The sequence below is a fragment of the Temnothorax americanus genome, unplaced genomic scaffold (genome assembly GCF_048541705.1).
Source record: "Temnothorax americanus isolate GAGA-0224 unplaced genomic scaffold, ASM4854170v1 Scaffold42, whole genome shotgun sequence".
Classification (NCBI taxonomy): Eukaryota; Metazoa; Arthropoda; class Insecta; order Hymenoptera; family Formicidae; genus Temnothorax; species Temnothorax americanus.
In genome coordinates this window covers 597,933-621,124 of record NW_027509570.1, presented here as the reverse complement: position 1 = coordinate 621,124, position 23,192 = coordinate 597,933, and the positions used below count along the sequence as shown (strand labels likewise).

General features: G+C 42.2%; 2 protein-coding genes across 8 annotated transcripts in view; one reads left to right on the top strand and one right to left on the bottom strand.

Annotated features, from left to right (window-relative positions):
* The window catches only part of LOC143902911 (uncharacterized), a 229,489-nt gene that overhangs the window by 27,040 nt on the left and 179,257 nt on the right, over positions 1–23,192 (bottom strand). The window lies entirely within an intron of this gene.
* LOC143902973 (uncharacterized) lies at positions 1,272–22,373 on the top strand. 7 transcript variants are annotated; one of them, XM_077416260.1, is made up of 7 exons: positions 1,272–1,751; positions 1,916–2,043; positions 2,144–2,335; positions 2,514–2,780; positions 2,867–3,021; positions 3,109–3,360; positions 3,832–4,728. In XM_077416260.1, the coding sequence occupies exons 1-6, from the start codon at positions 1,583–1,585 to the stop codon at positions 3,317–3,319; spliced, it is 1,122 nt and encodes a 373-aa protein (XP_077272386.1). In that variant the 5' UTR covers positions 1,272–1,582; the 3' UTR covers positions 3,320–3,360; positions 3,832–4,728. The 7 variants fall into 7 exon arrangements, with proteins under 7 accessions (XP_077272386.1, XP_077272387.1, XP_077272388.1 ...); XM_077416261.1 differs by having other exon boundaries at positions 1,273–1,751; positions 3,259–3,360; positions 3,832–4,729; XM_077416262.1 differs by lacking the exons at positions 3,109–3,360; positions 3,832–4,728 and adding an exon at positions 22,202–22,373 and having other exon boundaries at positions 1,273–1,751.

Below are 23,192 nucleotides of genomic sequence, written 5' to 3'. Positions count from 1 at the left end.
TTACACGTGTAAGAAGCTTGAGCACGCAGAAAGCAAATTAATCGTGAATTTTGTGTGTGAAAATTCTGCCTCACAAATCGCGAAGCAAGTGATATGTGCAGACATGATGAGTGGCGATAAGGAATTCATCAGAAGGAGATTGAACGAATGGAAATTGTCTAAATGGTATGATCGTTTTATTGGTCAGTATTATTGTATTTTTTGGTAAGTATTACTTTTTTTCTATAAGTTTCTTGGTATTTCACCGAGTAAACACGAGTGTTAAACGGCGTCAATTAAATCGCAATCTAATTAGTAATGCGGCTAATCGAGATAATCCTCGAGATTTTTTCCGTGGAAGGAAGGGAAGGAGACGTTACAACTCTTCCCAGTGTCCTTAATCTGACGAGGCGCTAAGCGCTATTCACTCTGAGGAAGCGCTTAACTTCTCCGTAATCAACAGTCATCGCGAGATTCGCAAAACGTTACGTTAGTTCGTTCATTCAGCTTTCCCTGAGTCGTTATGGATTTTCATCGGGTGCCGCGATGTCTTTATTTTACAATGTTAGCGTTATTTTCGCTATCCGCCGTTTATCACAATTATCGTCATTACTACAATATATTATTGTATTTTTATTAAAAGGTTATATTCCAATATATAATACATAACTGGTATCGAAGTGTTTAATAATATATGATCATTAGAACATAACCTCCTATACATGGTAAAAAGAGCGGAAACTTTTGTGTAACGGCAGATCAACAGGGGGGATTCCCCTTTATACACTACATACATGAAGGCTTTATTGAATAAGATTTTGTTTAACAGGGTTTCGATCGTAAAAATAAATATAGATACATGATATAGTACAAATTCTTGTATTATTATATTGTGGAACTGCTTGTATATAAAATCGTTTAATTAATCGTATCTTTTTATCGTTTCTCAATTTTTTTTTGTAATTACATATAACTGTCGTATATTAAAAAATTTGTACTGTGTTTATCAAAATTTTCCACACACATAATCCGATCATAACTATATAATTACATAATTCATACGATTCGAAACAAATAATGTTAAATATTTTTAAATAAATATATTTAAAAAGAAATATTTCTTTTTTTCTAAAGAAAACAAATATTAATTTAATATATTTGATATTAAAAAAAAAAAATATATATATATATATATGTGTGTTTGGCGCTCGCCTGTACATATTAGATGTTCGTGTCATTAGTAATCGTTGTATATATTAGTTGATAAGTTGCGCGTACAAGTAACGTACGAAATCGTGTTTTTCGTGACTCGCGCGAGACGTTGGCGGATCGCGACATATAGCAACACTCGCGCGACTCACCCGACTCGTGCTGCCCGCCCACGGGTGGCCCGCAATTATTTGGAACCATGAGTACTCGCTCCGGCCGCTATTCGCAGGTGCGCGAGCCGAGGAGTACCGTGGGGAGATTCGCTGTGCAAACGTGGACTCGAGAACACACACTCGCCTGGCGTTCGCACGGTTCGGAGTAAACGGAGTGAACTCGCAATTTCGGAACACGACAATTCGCCTCAGCAATCTCGGGCTTGGGTGTTTGCCTGCACATGTGCCTGCTATATCGCTTGCTTGCCGTATTGCACGTTATTGCCTGCCTGCCTGCCGCGGCACGTGAGTGCCTGCACCTCCTAGCCTGCTGCACGCCCTCCGCTCTCCATCACGACAGGGAGGACCGGACGCCACGAGGCCGCGACAAGACCATCGGGCAACGATACGGTGAGTCGCTTTTCGCTTGCTCCCGCTTTATTCGCCTAATTAAAATTGTGAGGGGATTGCCCCTCTGGTCCTTCGAACCGCGAAATCTCGTAGACCGATCGCAAATCCGGGGCGATTAACACCCCCCCCCCCGAGCAATATGTATATAATGAATGTGTTATTAGAGGAAGAAATTGATAAGGAATCTTTTATGAATCTGAGTGAGAGAGAAGTATCACGAATAATAACTACGATCGGAGGAATTCACTGTTTCCTTAAAAACAGAAACTTATGGGCGGACAGTATAAAACAGGTAAAAATAAGATTTCTATAATTTGCAAAGTTTAAATAAAAAGTAAAAATATAAAATAATTGAACAATCTGTTTGCAAAAATTATTTTCTTTTTTTGCAGAAGAGATGTGGAATATCAGATGACTTTGAACCAGAAAAATCGTTATCATGCCAAAATGAACAATTGTCGAAATCATTAACAGTGAGAGCAAAGTCTGATTTGTATTTACAAGAAAAGAATCAAGAATCAAGTCTTGAGTCAAAAGAAACAAAGTTTTCTAAATTATCTGGCAATAACGACGCACTAGTTTCAGTATGTTGTATTTTTTAAATAATAATACTCTTTTTTCATTAAAAATAAAAATGTTTATTAAAAACAAAAATAAATACAAATGCATTAAAATAAAAATAAATAGTAAATGATATAAAACCGTTATAAGATATGATTAATTGGAAGAAATATATTTATCAACATTTTTCTTTCTTAACAGACATCATATTTCAACAAAGGCCTTCTAAGTGATGAAATATTAAATACAACCATCAATAATGATGTTAATTCTGAAAATGAATCTCATAATGCTGCTAATGTATTACATTCATCAGATGAATCGATTAACGAAAAAGAGAATACAAATTCAATATTAAGAAAATTAGATGTTAAAAAATCAAAGTCAACTGATAAAACTGACAATCCGAATAAAGAAAATAAAATTGTATGCGTTTGCCCAAGTCATTCTGCAACGATTCAAAATACGGTAACATTTTCATTTAAGATATGATCATAATTGTAAACAAAGTAGTATATATGTATGTCTGTATTTTATTTTATCAATTTTTATAGGATTTGGAAAAACTCTTATCAAATTTTATAGATGGACAAATCATTATAAAATTTTATGAAAAGCATAACATACTTGATGAAGCCAAACGTAAAAAACTAACTGATCTGCTTGTTACTCATTTTATGTATCAAAAATCTGGAGACACTACAAAAATGTAAATGCAAAATATTTTATTTATTGATGAAATATTTTTACTCTATACTCATAATATGCATTACATAAATATGTAATATGTTCTTAGAGTTCGCTTGGTAAATGGTAATTTTGATATTTTATCGCATAAAATCAACAACTTGTTCCTAAATGAGCGTCAAGCATTCTATTATGTTCCACCAAAATGTGAAGGACCTTCCCAAAAAGTATCTAAAGAAAAATTACCTGACTTTTATAGAAATAAACTAGATGAGTGCCGTCAAATTGGTCTTGTACAAAAAAAAACGAAAAAGGATTGACGATATTGACGATATTCTTGAATCAAACATTAATCTTACAAGTAATTACAATAAAAAAAATTTTTTTTTAAAAATTGCAAATGTTTAAAATTATATTTTTAAATATTTTGTAAATTAATTTTACGTTAATTTGTGTTTTATAAAACATTTTTGAAAATAAATAAATAAATAAATATATATATATGTAGGTCCAGAGGTATGTTCCGGGACTGTTTACGTTTTTTGAAATGTACAGTCCTGGAATATAACGCATATATATGTAATCAGATTCAAAAAACTGTCCCGAAAATTGCCGTAGGACATCAATTTTTTCCAGGACAGTCCTGGAAACTGCCAAATGTCCCGGAATATACCGATATCAAAAATAAAAGTCCCGGAACATACTTCCGGACCTACATATATATATATATATATATATATATAATATATATATATATATATATATATATATATATATATATAATGTTTATTTCCAAAAATATTTTATAAAAATATATATATATGTGTTCGAGATTCCGTTAACGTTGCGCCGTCCGATCAGAGGGCAGCATCGATCGGGTAACGACGTTCGATCACCGCGATAGCTCGCGCCCGCACGGGTGCGCTCATCGCCAGCGTCTTCTTCACTTGGTAAAAATGGCCGCGCGGAGACTAGTCGCGTAACGTGTGCTTTGTGCGTTTCGCATCGTAACTCCGGTTAATCGTGCACATCGCAGTGACCACACTGACTAGATCGTCTCGTAGATTCTGGTGCCTCAACACGACAGCTCAAGCTCACACGGGCGCGAGCGCCGACCGCCACGTGTCCCAAACCTCACGGGCGATTCATCGAAGAGGACGGCAATTAATATAATTGTCTCTCGCTTATAAGGACAAGCAAAACATCTTATTTGTTCACCGCTCATCCATCTCAGGTCAGATTGTATCAATTTTGACGCATTAAAGACGGCTCAGACTGTGGTCTGAGTTACACAAAAAATAAGTGAATAATTAGTGACCACCTTCCACGCGCGTCCTTCTCATCCCGCTCCCATCGTCGGGATTAATCAGCGATTTCGCGAACATTTGGTCCTTCGAGCCGAATGCGTGGAATTTAAAGTGTAGCTCGGACACATCTCTTATGAACAGGGCATGCCTTTCACGACATGCCACGTAGACATTATCGCGCGCTTCCGCGAGTGAAGTACAGACATTCTCGCGCGCGCTCGCAAGAGTCAAGAAAACATGCTCACGCGCTCCCGCGAGTGAAAGTAGACTTGTTCACGTGCTCAATACATGACATTGTAGATTCTCGATTCGCGTAGTGTTGTCCTAACGCGTCTCTCAAACGTTCTCGCCTCATGCAGTGTTTCTCATACGTGTCTCGACATTTCTCAGGTCTCTCGTCGGGCGCAGCTCATTGACGTCTCATCATGCCGGATCCCGCCAAAACCGGGACGGGCGGCAAGACCCCGCCATTGCTCGAACTGCCTGACGACAGGCGCACCTCGGATCGCCAAGCCTCACCGGTGCGTTTGTCTGCGGAACTCACGTTGAAGGTGCAGACACAAATGAACCGCATCACGACAGTGCGGAAAGTCGGCGAGACGTTGCCATCGACTCCAGATGACACGTCATTGGATGAGGTCCTGCAGATCTCGATCCAGCTCGAGGAAGTGCACAAGGCATTCCTCAAGGAACACGCCTACTTCGAGGTCTCATGGCCGGCGGCGCTCATCGCCCATGAATATTTCTCCAAAAACGCCTTCGCCGTGGAGGCGAAAGAGTGTATGACGGCTCGTCGCGCTCTGGCAAAGCTCAAGGGCGCATTGGCGGAAAGGATCGCTCCAACGACAGCTCCTGTAGCGGCGCAGCCCTCTCAATCACAGCAGAGATTGCCGGACATCAGCATCCCGTCCTTCAAGGGCGTGTACGAGGCATGGCCTACGTACCGCGATCTCTTCAAGGCGGTTATTTATGACAGCCAACGGCTCACAGACGTGGAGAAACTCCACTATTTACGGCTCTCATTGGAGGGCCCACCTGCTCAGCTCATTTCCGGTTTGCCTCTCACCGGCGACTCGCTTAAACCATCTTGGGAAATGCTCGTCGATCGCTACGAAAACAAGCGGCTGCTCATTCAGTCTTATCTGGACCAGCTCTTTGCCAGTTCAACACCGGTGCAGAAGAATGCCAAGGCATTGGACAAGCTGCTCAACACGTTCAAGGAAGGCATCAAGGGCCTACAATCTTTGGGCGTCTCGCAGGATCTGGGCGACTGCGTCCTGGTGTACCAGTTGTCTAGGCAGCTGGATCGCCAAGGAGCAGTGGGAGACATCATTGGGCGCCGCACGCGAATATCCGCGATTCGAGAAACTCGAGCAATTTCTCATCTCGCGAACACGAGCACTCGAGATGATAGAGTCAACGGCCAGCTCAGGAAGCTCGGCAGGGGCTGCGTCAACAACCCGGCGATCCTCGACGGCTCATCATGTGGCAGCCCATCCGGCACGCACTGCTGCCGCAAACGGCTCAACGGAGTATCCGTGCGACTGCTGCAACGGCACGCACTTCATGGCGACGTGCCCTAAATTCAGGGAACTCTCACCGGGCGATCGACAGAAGCTAGTGATCTCACGGAGGCTGTGCTTCAACTGCCTCGGCCGTCACAACGTTCGCTCATGCAAGTGCGCACGGGGGTGCAAGAAATGCACCCATCGACATCATACGATGCTGCATGAGGCACATCAGAGCGACTCATCTTCGAAGCCAACCACCAGCTCAGCCTCAGCATCCCAATAGGACAACGGTGCAATCGTCACTCACTCATTTTTGGCTCGCTCATCACACTCAACATTACTCGCTACGGCCCTGGCTCAGATCAGCTCATCAGTTAATACTCAGCACGTACGGCTTCTCATCGATACAGGTTCAGAACTTACCTTTGTCTCTGAAGCACTCATTCGTCAGCTCAACATTCCTCGTCATCATTCTGTCATTCTCATCACCGGAATTGGTGGCGGAAAGTCCACGCAAACTCGAGGAGTTGCATTCCTCAAGCTCCGCTCACTTTGCTCAAGATCAGACGTCATCATTCAGGCTCACATCCTGCAGACGTTAACGAACATCCTACCATCATTTAACGCTGCACCACAGGAATGGCCGCATCTCACCAAGTTAACCTTGGCTGATCCAGATTTTCTGACACCACGGCCAGTGCATATTATCATTGGAGCGGACTCATATGGGCAGATCATCAAGCCCAACATCATCAAACAAGATACATTGATGCCAATTGCGCAGCTCTCAATTTTCGGATGGCTCGTCCTCGGACCTGTCGACACATCACCATCGGCATCTGCTACAGTGCATCATGCATCGGTTCAGGAGAGGGAAGATGCCCTCGACGAGTTACTGTCGAGATTTTGGACTCAGGAAGAAGTGCCTTCGAGCAACAATCTTGATCTTACTCCTGACGAGCAAAGATGTGAAGAGCATTTCAAGAGTACTGTTTCACGGGATTCAACAGGTCGATACACAGTTCGACTTCCACTAAAGTCATCACCTGATACACTCGGCGACTCGTATCTCACCGCGCATCGATGTCTGAAAAGCTTACAAAGAAGATTCTCCCGAGAAGACAACTATCGACGTCTGTATCACCAATTCATGACAGAATATCGAGATCTCAATCACATGAAGAAGGCTTCACCCGTTTCCAGTCAGCACACGCAATATTATTTGCCACATCACGGAGTACTCAAACCAGACAGTGCAACCACAAAACTACGTGTGGTATTCAATGGCTCGAGCGCATCTACATCTGGCCGCTCCCTTAATGATCTCATGCACACGGGAGCCAAGTTGCATTTAGACGTCACCGATATCTTGCTCTGGATTCAACAATTTCGACATCTAGTTGCCACGGACATCACCAAGATATATAGACAGATCAACGTGCATGAAGATGACTGGAACTTACAACGGATTTTATGGCTCGACGAACTGTTCAATGAAGTGGCATTATCTCACCACGGTCACGTATGGTACCAAGGCTGCCCCGTTCTTGGCAGTACGAACGCTGCTGCAACTGGTGGAGGACGAAGGCCACAATTTTACCCTTGCAGTGCCGTCCATCCTTCAAGGTCGATACGTCGACGACAGTTTTGGAGGCGCTGACACGGTTCAACAGCTAATTCAAATTGCAGTGCAACTGAAGAACTTGTGCATGGCGGGCGGCTTTCCATTGGCCAAATGGCACGCGACTCATCCAGACGTGCTCACTGCGGTTCAAGCAAAGAAAGACCAAGGCTCACAAATTACATTTTACGATTGCGTAACCAAAATACTCGGATTACGATGGCTTCCTCAAGAAGATTCATTCGCATTCTCAACAAGGATCTCGTCGCATACCGATCATCTCACCAAACGCCTCGTTTTATCTGAAGTGGCTCAGATATTCGATCCACTAGGCTTTGCATCATCAGTTGTGATCAAGGCGAAGAGGCTCTTGCAGGAGCTTTGGCTTCATAAGCTCCAATGGGATAAACCACTGCCATCCCAGCTCTCATCACGGTGGCTCATCATCAGAAAGGAACTCACCAGCTTGCGCAAGATCTCAATACCTCGATGGTATACCACATGGAGTACATCGACAGTGGAATTTCACGGCTTTTCTGATGCTTCTCAACTGGCAATAGCTGCAGTCGTATTTATCACCGTCCACGGCTCTAATGGCGCCACGATCTCATTGGTGTGCTCCAAAACAAAGGTAACACCGCTCAAACGGCTCACCATTTCGAGACTTGAACTCACCGCAGCACTGCTGTTCTCAAGACCCATGCAATACGTTCAAGCCACCTTGAAGTTGAACGTCACAGCAACTCACCTGTGGACGGACTCTGTTGTGACACTCACGTGGATCAAATCTCATGCATCGCGCTGGAAGGATTTCGTGAAAAATCGAGTGTCTCAAATTCAAGAGCTCACCGCGAACGCACATTGGAAATACGTACCTGGTACGTCCAACCCAGCCGACTGCGCATCACGAGGATTAAATACTGCTCAACTCCAAAGCCACTCATTATGGTGGACGGGACCACCGTGGATACTCACCCCTGAAGCATGGCCATCACAACCCGCGCTCTCGGACGAGTTAAGTGCGCACGAGGCTCGTCCAGGCACTGCGCTACATGCGGCCGCATCTCAACCGGACTATCACTGGGACCTGATATATAGGTACTCAAGTCTCAACAAGTTATTGAAAATAACAGCTCTTTGTTTCAGATTCATATCGCTTCTGGGAAGGCGCCGAAGCACGCCACTGGGCGCCCGCCATGCGAGCTTACACTCAGCTTTGGAGAAGGCCAGATTGTTCTGGATTAAGGTTACTACTCAAGCGGCATACTTTACGCACGAGATCAAGATGCTCACGGCCAACTTGAGACTACCAACTGCTCACGCATTCAGTCGATTAACTGCGTATATAGACGCTCAAGGGATCATCCGAGTTGGCAAACGCCTCAACCAATCAGCACTAACTCAAGACAACAAACATCAGGCGATTTTGCCCCGCCACTTCCGGCTCTCAACCTTGATCATTTCACACGCCCATCTGCGTACCCTGCATGGAGGAACACAGCTGACGTTGGCTCATGTCAGGCAACGTTACTGGATCATCGGCGGACGGGCTCCGGTGAAGTCTCATATCCTGCGGTGTGTCGTATGTGCTCGGCAGAGGGGGATCCGTGCTCATCAACTGATGGGCCAACTACCTTACTGTCGGGTTACGCCGTCACGTCCGTTCACTCACACAGGAGTTGACTATGCCGGACCGCTCACCATCAAAACATGAAAAGGACGAGGTGTGAAGACATACAAAGAATGGATCTGTGTGTTCGTCTGCTTCTCTACCTCCGCAATTCACCTTGAAGTAGTCAGTGACTACTCATCAGAAAGATTCATCGCAGCCTTCCGAAGATTCTCAGCGAGAAAAGGAATTGCTCAGACCATATACTCGGACTGCGGGACAACATTCATTGGAGCAGACGCCGCGCTCAAGAAGATGTTCATCCAGAGTTCCCAAGAACATCAACGAATCGCTCAAATTCTACAACGTGATTGCACCAGATGGGAGTTCAACCCACCAGGCGCTACACACATGGGGGGCAAGTGGGAGGCGGTAGTGAAATCGGTGAAGTTTCATCTGAGACGGACTATCGGGGAGACTCTACTCACTACGGAAAAACTCACAACGTTGCTTACGCAAATTGAAGCCATTCTCAACTCACGGCCCTTAGAACTGCTGAGTGACGACCCGGAAGACGTCTCAGCGCTCACATCAGGTCATTTCCTCATTGGAGGTCCACTCACTACCCTACCCGAGCCATCTCTGATTGACCTACCAACCTCACGATTATCTCGATGGCAGCTCATCCAGCAGCGTGTTCAACATTTTTGGGCACAATAATCGGCTCATTATCTGCAACGCCAGCAGGCGATATCCAAGTGGCATCATCCTAACAACAACATCAAGGTGGGGTCCATTGTGCTGCTCACCGACAAACGCTCTCCACCCTGCAAATGGCCACTCGCCAGAGTGACAGCTCTGCATCCCGGCAAGGACGGACTCACCAGGGTGGTTACCCTCAAGACGGCTACCACGACACTCACTCGGCCAAGTGCCAAGCTTGCAATTCTACCCATCGCAACCGAATGAAGGATCAAGAGTAAGGAATCATCAACAAAGTTGCTGATGGCGGGCGGAATGTTCGAGATTCCGTTAACGTTGCGCCGTCCGATCAGAAAGCAGCATCGATCGGGTAACGACGTTCGATCACCGCGATAGCTCGCGCCCGCACGGGCACGCTCATCGCCAGCGCCTTCTTTTCTTGGTAAAAATGGCCGCGCGGAGACTAGTCGCGTAACGTGTGCTTTGTGCGTTTCGCATCGTAACTCCGGTTAATCGTGCACATCGCAGTGACCACACTGACTAGATCGTCTCGTAGATTGTAAAATAGACCGCTCATCAACTCTGGTGCCTCAACACGACAGCTCAAGCTCACACGGGCGCAAGCGCCGACCGCCACGTGTCCCAAAGCTCACGGGCGATTCATCGAAGAGGACGGCAATTAATATAATTGTCTCTCGCTTATAAGGACAAGCAAAACATCTTATTTGTTCACCGCTCATCCATCTCAGATCAGAATGAATCAATTTTGACGCATTAAAGACGGCTCAGACTGTGGTCTGAGTTACACAAAAAATAAGTGAATAATTAGTGACCACCTTCCTCGCGCGTCCTTCTCATCCCGCTCCCATCGTCGGGATTAATCAGCGATTTCGCGAACAATATGTGTACAGGGTGTATCAAGACGATACAGAGCGGTACGGCGGGTTGCCCATTCGAGCAGGCGCACATGGTCGTTCACAATTGCGTTGACTTCGGTGCATCACCTATAATCACTCGCATATCTTGTTTACAATAAAATGGACTTTGTAGCGCCCGAAGTTGCAATACAATTGTGACGGATTTGCGTAGCAGTAACATTAAAACAGAAGTCAAGATGACAATACAGGTTATAAAATAAATTTTATTAAGAAAACGAAAGACATTTTCTCTCTTACGAAAAAAGCTCGTACCATAGTCCATCATAATCATTATATATTATAATTTTATTACTTAAATTATTTTTTGCACACAATGTTTATGCACAGGACAAAAGTCAGCAATTAGTATATGTGTGCAAATTTAAATTATAAATCGGCGAATAAATTTCATTCAATGTAAGTTTAAATAATGGCAGAAATCACCATTAACAAATTTTACAATATTCATTTTGTTTAATTAATAAATAATTTATCATTAAATTGATAATCAATTTAATATATCAATAATAAAATGAGCATTATATAATTTTTTATATAAATAATGCTGCTGCATCTTAAAAATCTTAATCTTAAACTCATAAACAAGAGGTTTATTAGTATAAAATATGATACATTTTAAATATGATGCTAATAAATAGTTTATATAAGCAAATTATTATAATATTTAATGAATACTTTTTAGTAATAAATTCCTTGTAGATTTAAATGAGATTCAGTAGCATATTATGTACATAAAGATGCTTATTAGCATTAGTATATTGAATTAATTAGTAATGTTAATGATGAAATATTAATAATCTGAAATAAATGTTGTTAGACATAAGATCCGCTGATAATCGTTTTTATCGTTATAAATAACGATGGAAACGGTTATTAACGGATCTCGTGCCTAATAATACTTATTTCAGATTATTAATATATAGATATATTAGGGAGAGGAGAAAAGGGTGATAGGCCTCTCCGGCAGTTCTCTCGCACCCCCGACACTCCACTAACCGAATTTTATTGTTGGGCGCCAGACGCGTGAATTCGCGTCCGCGAAATCGCGAGAAACTAAAGAGAGAAACGCAAGGAGAAATAAGTCGGTGACGTTGGTGTGAGAGGAATCGGCTAGCTCGACCTAATAACAGAACGCGCCCTCAGAAAAAATTTCTAATAACGAGACAAAAAATATTCTTGACATGTTTAATCTTATCACAACCTGAAGTAGTATAAAAATAAAACAATATTGAGATTAATTCAATAATTCCTATTCTCTTCTCTCGAATAAAATAAGATTGACTTAATATCTTGAGACAAGAATATATAAATTTATAAGCTTATACATTCTTGCGTTTAGACTAATCTTCACGCGACGTTATAAGTTATAATGTCGCGGAATAAAACGGCTTCCTATCAAATACGTTTTGTATGATCATAAGTATAAAATCATAAATCATAAAAATAATCAAAAATCATACGTTGTTTGGCGCACCGCCGTGTATCATAGTGTAAATAGTAGCTAATTATAGGATCGATTTCGTGTTGTCGCTTCACATTGTTAATTGTACGGTTCTTGTATTGATTAGTTGTACCGGGTTGAATTATCGCGCTTATTAGCGAAACGTCGGTGGATCGCGATTAGTACACTTGTCGATATTCGCGCGACTCACCCGACTCGTGCTGCCCGCCCACGGGTGGCATCTCCAATTATGAGAAGAATTCGGTACTCGCTCGCGCCGTACTTCGCAGGTGCGCGAACCGGGGAACGCCGAAGAAAGACACTCACCAGTCGAACGTCGTGAAGCTCACACGTTACCGTTTTGCATGTGCAAACTTGGAGTGCTCGGTCGCCCATCGCAGACCACGAAGGCCTAATCGCTTGATATCCTGCCTATCTGTGACTGTTTGCTATCCTGCCTATCTGTGCCTGCTTGCTATACCTGCCTGTCCGTGCCCGCTTGCTATACCGGACTGTTGCATGCTTTCGCCTTGCACGCCAGAGATCTCGCCAACGGGAGGACGACGTCGACACCCAGGAGGCGCCGGGCAACGACACGGTGAGTCGCCTCGCATTCTTTTTGATATTCGCTTGCTTGCTTCGCTTTATCCACTTTCGCGAGGGCACGGGCCCTCTGGTCCTTCGAGAAATTTTGTTGACCAATCGCAAATCCGGGGAGCGCCTCATACCCCCCCGTGCATACGTTTTGTATAAAAACGTAATAATAAAATGTTACAAAATAATAGCTGTTTTTGTTCATAAATATCTTTATTCTGTTCTATCACAAAAAGGATCTTGAAAAAATAATATAATAAATTCCTAACAATCTACAAATTCTCTTTTTGCAAGAATAGAATAAGTTTTTCTTTCAGATTCGTCTATTATTGAATCAAGAATATTATAGGATTGTCACAAAGTTCTATCTGCATCTTTCTGAGAAAGTTAGAGAGAAAGTATCAAGAATATTTTATTCTAAACTTAAGAAGTTTTCTATTTAAAATTAAAATATTGTTGTTTCAATACTAAATATAATTGGCCCTATTTCGATCCTATTTTATGATAGATTTAAGAGTAATAGCATTGTATCTAGAAATCTTTTCGGGGGTGGCGGGTTTGATTAAAAGCAACGCGATGTTCGGCGGGGTGACACGCAAATCATTAACTCAGTCAGCTAACAAATGAAAAGGAACATTTATTGTAGAATAACTTTCGAAAAACAATGCGGCTATTTCGGCTTTCATTAATCAAAAAAAGCAAATAGATAGCTGATAACACGAGCGTCAAGTTTTGAACAATAAGAATGGCCGTAACGCGGACGCCAGAAATAAGCGAAGAATTACGTTAATTTAGTAAACGCGCGGAAGGCGTCGTTGATGAGCAAGATAATACTGGTAGAAAACTAAACTCACAAATACTTCGAAATCATAGCAGTCACGCAGATAATAATAGTAGAGTATTAAAAACTAACAAATAATATGAAATAAAAACTATGAGGAAGTAATGTGCAAGTTTCTACTTGCACACTTAAAAACTATGAGGAAACAATGCGCAAGTTTCTACTTGCACACTTTTTTATTATTTTAAAACATCATTTTTTGAAGTCTCAATTATTGAGACTTGAGATGTTCTAACTGTCCCTCTTAGAAAGAAATGAATAGTGAGTAAACTAAGGTTTTTTTTTTAAAGTTAACCGACGTTTGTAAAATCATAATAGATTTTTTGTTATCCATGAAATACTACTGTTAAATAAAATCAGTAACTTATACATTCATTTATAAAATAAACGCTCGACACTCGGCCAGCTTCGCAAAGTTCAAACATCGATTTCATACTTTCTTAAAAGGGGATTGACATTTAACACTACACTGTGTTTTTTATATAACTAAAAAACTAATTAACCAAATCTTAAAGAATTATATATGAAATAGGGGGGGGGGTAAAAAAAATTGAAAAAAACTCAAAAAACAATCTTTTCTTTGGTTTTTTCTACCCCAATTTTATATATGATTCTTTTAAATTTGGTTGATTAGAACCTACTTTATACACAATCAAAAATTCATATACGAATTTACGAAAACAAAGCTTCCTCTATGAGGAAGCAATATATAATTTACCTGTTCTGAGACCCAATCACAAAATCTTTCTTAACAGAGCAAATCTTGGGGGAGCAACATTTGAGTTGTGTGTCTCTTATAAGGATGCATTCTTAAATCTTTCTTAATAATTTTATGCGCCTTGTTATGGTCCATACCGAGATCATATCCGATACTTCTCGTGCTGGTGTGCGAATCTTCTGTAACTGCTTCTCTCACTTGATTGATAATTTCTTCCGGGCGATGATAGTGATTTCGTGCGCGTGTTGATGCGTGTAACGTGCCATGCTGGACAAGGCGAGTTAATAAGGTATGGAAATAAAATAATAACATATTGGCCAACTCTTCGTTAATATAACGAGGACGTTCCATCGTTCACCACGTTTTCAATCCTCGCGTTGCATGCAAGGAAAAGAACGTCGGACCAGATAGTTTTTTGTCCGTCTACGGAAAATGCACTCGTTTGTTTTAAAAACGTCAAATGGTGAACGATGGAGCATCCTCGTTATACTAACGAAGAATTGGCTAATATGTTGTTAATTTACGGCGAATGTCGTAAAAATGGAAGGCAGGCCGCAATTTTGTACGCTGAGCGCTTTCCTGAAAAGCGGCACCCAGCACACGGGTATTTCCATACCTTATTTACTCGCCTTGTCCAGCATGGCACGTTACACGCGTCAACACGCGCGCTAAATCATCATCATCGCCCGGAAGAAATTATCAATCAAGTGAGAGATGCAGTTACAGAAAATCCGCACACCAGCACAAGAGGTATCGGATATGATCTCGGTATGGACCATAACAAGGCACATAGGATTATTAAGAAAGATTTAAGAATGCATCCTTATAAGAGACACACAACTCAAATGTTGCTCCCTCAAGATTTGCTCCGTCGAGAAAGATTTTGTGATTGGGTCTCAGAACAGGTAAATTATATAGTTTAATAATGTATTACCTATATTTTAAGCTTTCATACGAAATTGTGGCAAATAACTTTTATTTATCGAATATTTCTCGTTGACGCGTTTTTTATATCGTGGCTAATCATATCACCGTTTCTTCTCAAGTCTGCGCGATAAAATGTCAACCTAAGTAATAAACAAAAAATTAATAATAATTTTTAACAAATTGCTAAAAGGCATAAAAAACATGAAAAAAATATACAAATACATTATTGTACCTTTATATCATATAGATTAACGATATTGATGATATTGAGGATGACTACTTTCTGCGGAGTATATTATGGACAGACGAGAGCACTTTCCGCAGTGATGGCATGATTAATCGCCATAATGAACATCATTACGCGGTAGAGAACCCCCACTGCATAAAAGAAACGCACGTCCAGGGAAGATTTCACGTCAACGTTTGGATGGGGATTGTGGACGATACGATTATCGGACCGTACTTTTTCCCTGAAAATGTAAATGTCACGGCAGAAGTATATTCCGAGTTTCTGGAGGAAACACTGCCCGGTTTGTTGGAAGATGTTCCATTAAACATCCGACCAAACATCATCTTCCAACAAGACGGCCATCCGGCCCATACTTCCGTTCTCGCCCGTACGATTTTGAATCGTCGATTTACGAACAAGTGGATAGGCATTCACAGTGATCTGCACGAGTGGCCACCGCGATCACCTGATCTCACGCCTCTGGACTTTTTTGCATGGGGTTTCATACGCGATCAGGTATATAAGACACTACCCATAAATCGCAACGAATTGATAGAAAGAATACGGGTAGCAAGTCGCGATATTACACCCGTCACACTCAGTAGAGTGCGACAAAATTTTATGCAGAGAGTCGCATTGTGTTTGGAGAACAATGGTGGACATGTAGAACATGTCCTGTAAAATAAAACATATAATAATACATATTGTAAATACGTTTGTTTAATTGCGTCAGGTGTGATTCGCGTTAGGACACCTAGATTATCCACGCGATATTGGTTGCGCCAAGATATTATTCGCGTTGGTGATTGCGCTCCGATGTTACCTGCGTGCAAGCCTTTGCGTTAGAATTATATTTGTGTCAGAATATCGTTCGTGCCGACATATTATTCGCGTTAGAATATTGATCGTGCCGATTGATTTCTCGAGTCGGGGTGTCATTCGCGTTATTCACCCCGACTGATTCTAGTTAGGATATTATTTGCGTTAGGATATTATTTGCATTAGGATATTACTTGCGTTGACTTAATATTGCGTCCCGTTATTACTCGCGGTAATTCCGTACCTTTCCCCGCGTTAGTTTTAGTATTTCGTGTTATGCCAGGCGCCTCAGCGCCTTATTCTTCGCGTCAGGATACCCTTGGCGATATTGCGTTCGACCATTATTACGTTGGGATGTCACTTGTGTTACGTTCTCTATCTGCGTTAGATTAAAACAATTTGGCGACAGAATCCTTGCGCCACTTGGGACCTTGAGGGACGCGCTCCGAGCGTGACGCACAATTATTTCGCGTTTACTCCAGTTATGTCGCATTCGGTCGTAACTTCTGTAGATATTTTATATTATTTGTTAGTTTTTAATACTCTACTATTATTGTCTGCGTGACTGCTATGATTTCGAAGTATTTGTGAGTTTAGTTTTCTACAGTATTATCTTGCTCATCAACGACGCCTTCCGCGCGTTTACTAAATTAACGTAATTCTCCGCTTATTTCTGGCGTCCGCGTTACTGCCATTCTTATTGTTCAAAATTTGACGCCCGTATTATCAGCTATCTATTTGCTTTTTCTGATTAATAAAAGCCGAAATGGCTGCATTGTTTTCCGAAAATTATTCTACAATAAATGTTCCTTTTCATTTGTTAGCTGACTGAGTTAATGATTTGCGTGTCACCCCGCCGAACATTGCGATGCCCTTAATCAACCCCCCACCCTCAGAAAAGATTTCTAGAGTTACAATGCTATTACTCTTAAATCTATCATAAAATAGGATCGAAATAGAGCCAATCATATTTAGTATTGAAACAACAATATTTTAATCTTAAATAGAAAATTTCTTAAGTTTAGAATAAAATATTCTTGATACTATCCCTCTAACTTTCTCAGAAAGATACAGATAGAATTTTGTGACACTCCTATAATATTTTTGATTCAATAATAGACGAATCTGAAAAAAAAAAAATCATTCTATTCTTGCAAAAAAAGAATTTGTAGATTGTTAGGAATATATTATATTATTTTTTCAAGATTTTTTTTGTGATAGAATGAAATAAAAGTATTTATGAACAAAAACAGCAATTTTTTTGTAACGTTTTATTATTACGTTTTTATACAAAACGTATGATTTTTGATTATATTTATAATTTATGATTTTACACTTATGATCATACAAAACGTATTTGATAGAAAGCCGTTTTATTTTCTCCATGAAAGATAAATAAATAGAAAATAAAACGGAACGGAACCAATCGTTGATCATTAGCAATAATTCTGATGTTGGTTGCTGTATGGATAGCCAAATCTTGAAATTTTAAGTAATGCCATTGATTAGTAAAATCAATTTTATAAGCATGGAAATGAGTATTAAAATTTACTGTGGTAAGTTTTTTAAGTAAAAAATTTACAGTATTATCTCGCTCTCTGGATACAGATATTGTATAAATATAACAAAATTGAGGATTTTTACTTCTTTTCCAATTTACAACAACCAACATGCCATTCTCATAATGAAAATCATTAATTTAATCCATTTAACAATATTCCATTTTGCAAATCATATATCTTCAGGTAATATATAACGAAAACTAGAAAATTCTTTTACCTCAGTCCTATATGGACAGTCTGAACGGTTGAAAATGATATTTTCAAGAATAAACCTCTCCCAGCCTGTAACCGACAGCAAAATTTAAGTTGGTGCCTTTTATAGCTATATAGAATAAGATCAATTGATTCTGTTGGCAGACGAATAGGCTATTTGTTTTCCTTCTCTATGTTTAGCTTCCATTCTAATACATGATAATGGCTCAAGAGGACCTATTTCAGGAATAATATCTGGATAATAGATATTTAGATGCATCTCAAGCGTTTCGCGCGGATCGTGCCTAATATTATGGCTCTAACATCGCGCGTTATGAAACAATATTGAGATTAAATCAATAATTCCTATTCTCTTCTCTCGAATAAAATAAGATTGACTTAATATTTTGAGACAAGAATATATAAATTTAAACTTATATATTCTTGCGTTTAGACTAATCTTCACGCGACGTTATAACTTATAACTTATAAGCTTAAATTTATATATTCTTGTCTCAAGATATTAAGTCATTCTTATTTTATTCGAGAGAAGAGAATAGGAATTATTGATTTAATCTCAATATTGTTTTATTTTTATACTACTTCAGGTTGTGATAAGATTAAACATGTCAAGAATATTTTTTGTCTCGTTATTAGAAATCTTTTCTGAGGGCGCGTTCTGTTATTAGGTCGAGCTAGCCGATTCCTTGCACACCGACTTATTTCGCCTTGCGTCTCTCTCTTTAGTTTCTCGCAATTTCGCGGACGCGAATTCACGCGTCTGGCGCCCAACAATAAAATTTGGTTAGTGGAGTGTCGGGGGTGCGAGAGAACTGCCGGAGAGGCCTATCATCCTTCTCTCCTTCTCCTTTTGATCCGTCACACGGCCCGGACCACTCCGGGAGTAAAAAAGACGTGACAATATATATTAATAATTAATATATATATATATATATATATATATATATTTATTATTATTTATTAATATATATATATATTAATAATTTGAAATAAGTGTTATTAGGCACGAGATCCGTTGATAACCGTTTCCATCGTTATTTATAACGATAAAAACGATTATCAGCGGATCTTATGTCTAACTACATTTATTTCAAATTATTAATATTTCATTATTAACATTAATAATTAATTCAATATACTGATGCTAATAAGCATCTTTATGTAAATAATGCTACTGAATCTCATTTAAATCTACAAGGAATTTATTACTAAAAAGTATTCATTAAATATTATGATAATTTGCTTATATAAACTATTTATTAGCATCATATTTAAAATGTATCATATTTTATACTAATAAACCTCTTGTTTATGAGTTTAAGATTAAGATTTTTAAGATGCAACAACATTATTTATATAAAAAATTATATAATGCTCATTATTATTGATATATTAAATTGATTATTAATTTAATGATAAATTATTTATTAATTAAACAAATCGAATATTGTAAGATTTGTTAATGGCGATTTCTGCCATTATTTAAACTTACATTGAATGAAATTTATTCGCCGACTTATAATTTAAATTTGCACACAAATACTAATTGCTGACTTTTGTCCTGTGCATAAACATTGTGTGCAAAAAATAATTTAAATAATAAAATTATAATATATAATGAGATTATGATGGACTATGGTACGAGCTTTTTTCGTAAGAGAGAAAATGTCTTTCGCTTTCTTAATAAAATTTATTTCATAACCTGTATTGTCATCTCGACTTCTGTTTTAACGTTACTGCTACGCAAATCCGTCACAATTGTATTGCAACTTTGGGCGCTACAAAGTCCATTTTATTGTAAAAAAGATATGCGAGTGATTATAGGTGATGCACCGAAGTCAACGCAATTGTGAACGACCATGCGCGCCTGCTCGAATGGGCAACCCGCCGTACCGCTCTGTATCGTCATGATACACCCTGATACACCCTGTACGTGTTGTGACGTTGCGGCCCGCCGCTTCGTGGCAGCGCCCCGCCGTCACAAGGCGCGGAAATTTGCGCCCAGGGACGAGCCAGAGAGGCGACGACGAGATCTCCAGAGGCCAAAAAGTCGATATCGTTTCCGCGTTTTGACTATTCTTTTATTTTCATGTATAAATTGTAATGCGTACGGCGCCTCACCCACACCACGGCGAATCTTCGAGGGAGTACCGATAACGAGAGGGGTCCGGGAGGACCAAGAACCGAGGAGGGGTGGCGAGAGCGGAAGCTACATGGATCAAGGGCGGCGAGAGCAACGCGGCGGGCGTGCGGCGAATGAGGCGGCGATGGACAAGGCCGCCGGTAGCGGGGCCCCAGGTACCGGGGCAAACCCGGCCTCAGCAAGCTGCCTCCACGAAATACCGGCCCGCGGGGTGACTGATCACCGCCCCGAGGGCAACCGGAGGCACACCGGCCAGAACAAAGTCCAGTCCGCTGCCCAGGGACAAATTGAAGAAGTCGCTACGCCGCCGAGGGACCGTTGCGCGCCCCCGATGGATCCACCTTACGACGATCCTGCGTTAGAATATCGCGCGAGCTTGCAAGCTCGCTCTCGATTGGTTGGCACGCCCCTACGGAAGGGGGTGCCGCATCGATTCCGTTATCGAGCGAATCTAGCGAGACACTCTCTGGTCGTCCGTCGGCGAGTGCGAACGTTTTCTTTAAAAGCTACGCGATAGCCGCCCCGAGTCGGGAAAATCTGTTGCGCTGCGGCGATCCTCCGTACGAGGTGACGGCAAGGAGCCCTACGAGGAGACCACACCGGTGAGGTTGCCCGCAGTAATTAATCGCGAAATGTAACGCCACGACGCCGCCCTCCGGTGCACGCTCTCGTCCGGGATAACGTTGTAATATCGCGACGCGTGCGGTCCCTTGAGACCGCGTATCGAATGGCGATCGACAGCGAGAGCGAAGGGCCTCGGGATGGTATCGTGGCCGCGGAATTGAAGTAAAGACGCGATTGCGAGCCTCTGGAGATCGCGATAGATTCGTGGCGAAATCTGTTACTGCGCGTCCGTTACGCACAATGTCCGCGCTCGTGGTTGTGCCTCGCGCCTTCCGTATTCCCGGCGTATCAAATTACCAAGCATCGCTCTTGCGGAGTTTCGCATGCGTCGGCCCACCATTCGCGTTAATCGGCCGTGTGATCGCGTGTTATTATTGCTCGCGGTAATCCCGCACATGTTCCTCGCGTTTATTCCGGTATTTCGCGCTACGCCGATTGCCTCGGCGTCTCATTTTCGCGTTCGGAAATTACTGAGGACAGTATTGCCTTTGCCCGAATGACTGGCGCTACCTTGGGTCATTTCTCGCGTTAGATTAAGTCCGTATTTTCGCGTTTGTTATAGTATTTCGCGTCTCCTTGCGATCGCGCCGAAATTGATCTCGCGTTATTGTGTTGCGTTCGATCCTCATTACGTTGGGACGTGGCTTACGCCCCGATTCATACTTGCGTTAGGCTTAAGATAATTGGCGACAGAATTCTCGCGCGACTCCCGGCGTTGCGTTCACGCGCTCCGAGCGGGAGGTATCGCCCTTTCGCGACCTTTCCTGCGAGATCTTACTTTCTATTTCCGTGATTATTTCGCGTTTACGGTTGATGTTCCATATTAATTGTAAGTTTTGCCATACTGTATCTCTCAGCGCCTTCTGCGCGTTTATTATACGATAACGCCGCACTTCGTCTATTCTGGTGTCCGCGCTATTACTAATTCTTTTGTTTCATTTCTGGCGCTCGCGCGACTGATGATATGATTTGTCTGACCGACCGAATAAATGTTATTTTGATTTGTTAATTGCTTGAGTTCGGGGCCTTATTTATGGCGTGTCACCCCGCCGAAGATCGCGCCGCCCTTCATCACCCCCGCCCCAGCCCTTAGGTCGAGCTAGCCGATTCCTCGCACATCCGCACGTCTCGTTTTGCGTCTCGTGTTGGTTTTCTTTCGCGATTTCGCGGACGCGCGTTGACGCGTCTGGCGCCCAACGGTAAATTCGTTTCGCGAAGTGCCGGAGGTGCGAGGGAATCGTCGGAGAGGCCCGTCATCCCGCTCTCCTTACTCCTTTTGATCCGACACACGTCCCGGAGCGGTCCGGGAATGAAAAAGTCGTGACAGTGTATATAACAATTTTTAGCTTTCTGTACAGAGTTTATAAAAAATCCTACTAACAAGTTTGTATAAAATTTTGCAGAGAAGAAGGACAAGTGTATAACCCATTTTAATTGGCTAAAATATAATACAGCACCATGGTTTATGGTACAAAATCATTGGGAGCATTCGCGAGCACTTAAACAAGAACGTATTGCAAAGCTACATAGTAACTTACATACGTTATTTGAGGAATGGCCTGTTTTAAAGCAACCACGCGGATATACTTTGGTAACTATCTTCTATATAATTAATGTTCTTTATATAACTGTTATCTACTGCAAAAATGTAATGTATTGTAACGATGCACCCCGTGCGCTAAGCATCGTTCTCGGCTAACGACCGCCGGATGCCGCCCGACCGACGACCAGTCGGGCAAAGACCAGGGCGCGATGAGCCCACATTTTTAATGCAATTTCAAACGCACCGTGTGCGCGGGCCAAGCGCGGCACCAGTGCCTCCCGACGAGCGACGACGGCAGCCGAGCCGCCCCGAGGACAAGCGCGGCGCCGCGCCGCCCCACCACAGCGCGACGATCAGCGCTCCTCGCGAACCCGCCGCGCCGGGCGGATATATAAACCGCCGCTACGGCGAGAAAGGCAGACTTCGTCGAGAAGCTCCGCTTCTTCCAGACGAAACCTATCCCGACTCCCAGGGAACACACCAAACGAGGTCCGGTGCTCCGAGTCTCGACTGAGAGCTCTCAGGTGTTCCCGCACTCCTTCGAACCTAACTCCGAAGGCACGAGAGTCAATCTTGTCCCGTCGACGTGTCGTCGCGCAACCCTCGTTCTCGCCCGTCCCGGTGCGCTACCACTCGCTTCTCACGTTCCAAGGCTTTCTGTAAACCCGCGTCCTCCTAGCCCCGTATCGCCTCCCGATCCGCGTGGATCATGTCTCTGTAAGCCGGCGTTGTGTATTTTACATCTCCGGCGTCTCCGTGCCCAGGCAACTCTTGTTTCAGCACGTTCGTCGCCTCAATTCTCAGACTATCGTCCTGCTGCGCCCCTGTTGCTCGTGGCGTTGATAACCTCT

Bases quoted from the DNA above. Each gene is read 5' to 3' on its own strand.
- LOC143902973 (XM_077416257.1), top strand. From the start codon at position 4,732: ATGCCGGATCCCGCCAAAACCGGGACGGGCGGCAAGACCCCGCCATTG.